Here is a 2,854-nt window from a genome sequence, read left to right as displayed (position 1 = left end):
GAATGCAACGTGTCTCGTTGAATGCCGTCATCATAGGCAGTTTTGAGAAACAAGTCCTCTTAGGTCAATTTTTTATTCCAATTTCAATTTAGTGAACCAAACAACTTGTGAGTAAATCCCATTTATATTTCTATTCCCATTTTTAATTCTAATTTTCAATTCTTATGTGAATAACCAAATGAGCCACCTCTTTTAAATGCTTTAAGTTGATCAAAGTATTCCAGATCCAATAAACAACATCCCATTTTGAACAACTTCAGCGAATTAGAGCTGTATTGTCCGTAGCTGCACTATTGTGAGAATTTTAATTTTTTTACAGCTATCTCACTAGCCATGAAAAGCTGGATCTATTTTCTTGCAGGGTTTCCCCTCTTCCTCGGCCTCAAAAACGACTTTTCTACTCAAAACCTCGTGACTTCAAAAATAGTGATGACCTCAGAACAAGACCCAACCTTGTCGGTTTTCTTCCTTCTATCAATACCATTCGTTAATTACTCTTTTTCTCCTATTGGTTTGTAAAGGTGAAATATTTTTTCAGAATATTTTTTTAGAACTCAACTGGGGTAAAAGATAATTGTAGAATTATATGTCAAAGAACTCATGGAGTATTTTTTTGAAGTGCAAAAGTTCTAGTTTATTTACCACAAATTCTGTAAGCCTAACAAGGCACTATTTCTAAAAGATGGATTTCAATAGGAAATCAATCTGTAGTATACGATGTTTTAGCAACCCGAACTAAGAGCGATCAAACAAATCATCAAGGGATTGGTTATCTTCATTATATCCACTCCTCGTATTTGTGGAGATCACTCCTCATTCCTTGGAAGCATTTTTACCTTTTTCTACACTTCATGTGCTTGCATTCTAGCTTCTAAATCTTGACTGTTTGTTTCAATTCATTAACCCATAAATTTACGGTATAAATTTAACTCTGCCAGAGAAAATAGAATACACATCCTTCGCTTCAGTTACCAAGAAGGTTTTTGCTACACATTAATATTCATTAGCGGTTGCATCGAACCACAGACTTAAATCGTGAAGAATATAAGCATAGAACAGGTATTAATATAGCTCATGTAAATGATGACATAATAGAAGTGAGGAAAGAAACGGCGGAAAGACGATTCTTGGTCTATTGAATGCAACAGTGTGTTTTTTTCTCTCCACCGGTGTCACGTATATCAAATTCTGGTAGGAGTTTTTCCTCCTCTTTCTTCTCTTCCTTTTTCTCCTCCTTTGGTTTTGGAGGTGGAGGTGGAGGTGGAGTGGAGGTGGAGTTCCATAGAAAACTAATCGAGTACCTTTAAATTTTTTTCCTAAATTTTTGGCTATACGCACTGGATCTGCATCTCCATCAACTGTAATTGTCTTCTCATTCAAATTGATGGAGATCGAATCTACTCCTGTAATCAAATGGTTATGTTAAAAGTAAACATAAGTCAGAATATAATTTAAGCGGAAATTATTACAAACAAAAAAATGTAGAGTAGATTTGAGATCATTTTCTCTAAATTTTGATCTACTGATGACAACTATTAAAAAAATTATAGATCCTACCTTCACGTTCTTCAGAGAGCTGGTGCAAGCATTCCGATCTAAGAAAAGTCTGCAACCTCTTGTAGAGGAAGAGGAAGTAGTTCTACTGATCATAGAAGCTTCTAGCGTAGGTATTGTGAAAAGCATGAGATGCAAAGTATGGTATTTGACAAAGAATTTTTGAAAAATAATGTTTTCTTTTTAGAGAGACATTGTTCTGTGCTGAAATTGTAAATTAGAAACGATTTGTGAGAGAAAATATTGTGGACAGAAAATGGCAAAAAGGAAGAAAATTTTTAAGTTTTTATTATTGTGTGTTAAAAGCAATTTTCAAATTTGAATAAAATGGCAAAAAGGGACTTTATTCCACAGTCTTGCTATTGTAGAAGAGTATCTTAAGATGAAGAATCTGAAAATGTTGACACGCAGGAAATTTAAAATCTAGACAAGCTAAACGATATAATTCATAGAGGAGGAAAGTTTCCACGTTCCATATCTGAAAAAGTTATGACTAATTGAAAAGAATAGAAATCTAAATGACAAAAAGATCAGATCGTTTACATCGTTATGCCAAAAAAAAAAAAATGCTCTCGCTGTATTTCTTTTTAAAACATATTCAGTAAAAGCAAAATAAACTTGAATCACCATTACATTCTTTTTGTTCAGTGTGATTTAATCAGAAAACATATTTCATTATGTATGTACCTTCTATTTCTGTGATAGATTTGGGGGCAGTTCTCTTACATTTATCGTACCTCAGATCGGCCGTCAGTACAGTCCTCTGCAATGTCACAGTATAATACCCCATGAGATTAATCATGTTACCTCTGCAGTACTTAAGAAAATCCAATAAGAGGTAAAAGCCTTACTTTAGTCATCTTGGAAAATCTTCCTGCAAGCCTCGCGAACTGCACAGAGCCCTGCTCGGTCCGCGCTTATAATCAGAGATCATAAAACTACTGTTATAAATCACAATTTCCCGTATATATGAGACCACCCTAAACCAGTCAAGGCAACGGCTACCCAGCCAGTTAATTCGACATGGCTGGATGCCATGCCCTCTATGCTCCCATGCCCATCGACTTATCCACTGTCAGTTTTCTGTCAGTCTTTTAAGTGTCCTGCAGTTTCATAGTGCGATGTCTTTTGTTGTATTTCCGAGCAGATTCAACTCCGTAAATAATATAGTATTTTAAAATCCATTTCTTTTTGTTCGCAGATCGTTTGGTAAATGGGGAGTCGTATCATGTGCAATTTGCTAGCGGCATTTTCCTGCAGTCACATTCATAGTTACGCAATTATGCGTTTGTTTTGAATT

At 35.0% G+C, this 2,854-nt stretch overlaps 1 protein-coding gene across 1 annotated transcript; it reads right to left on the bottom strand.

The window, feature by feature from the left end:
* Window positions 1–1,062: 1,062 nt before the first annotated feature.
* LOC149542278 (heavy metal-associated isoprenylated plant protein 2-like) lies at window positions 1,063–2,553 on the bottom strand. The gene is made up of 3 exons (XM_089795711.1): window positions 2,406–2,553; window positions 2,242–2,317; window positions 1,063–1,403 (listed from the first exon to the last, which is right to left on the bottom strand). Exons 1-3 carry the CDS (start codon window positions 2,412–2,414, stop codon window positions 1,063–1,065), a joined length of 426 nt encoding a protein of 141 aa, XP_089651837.1. The 5' UTR covers window positions 2,415–2,553.
* Between the last annotated feature and the right edge of the window lie 301 nt (window positions 2,554–2,854).

The sequence above is a fragment of the Cupressus sempervirens genome, chromosome 8, assembly GCF_028749045.1.
Source record: "Cupressus sempervirens isolate cs-2001-9-10 chromosome 8, ASM2874904v1, whole genome shotgun sequence".
In the NCBI taxonomy this organism is placed as follows: Eukaryota; Viridiplantae; Streptophyta; class Pinopsida; order Cupressales; family Cupressaceae; genus Cupressus; species Cupressus sempervirens.
Note: the sequence above shows the minus strand (reverse complement) of the source record. Positions and strands in the feature narration are given on the sequence as shown.

Coding starts and splice junctions, on each gene's coding strand:
- LOC149542278 (XM_089795711.1), bottom strand. Junction 1,404..2,241: donor ATCTATCACAGAAATAGAAG/GTACATACATAA, acceptor ATTTGATTACAG/GAGTAGATTCGATCTCCATC.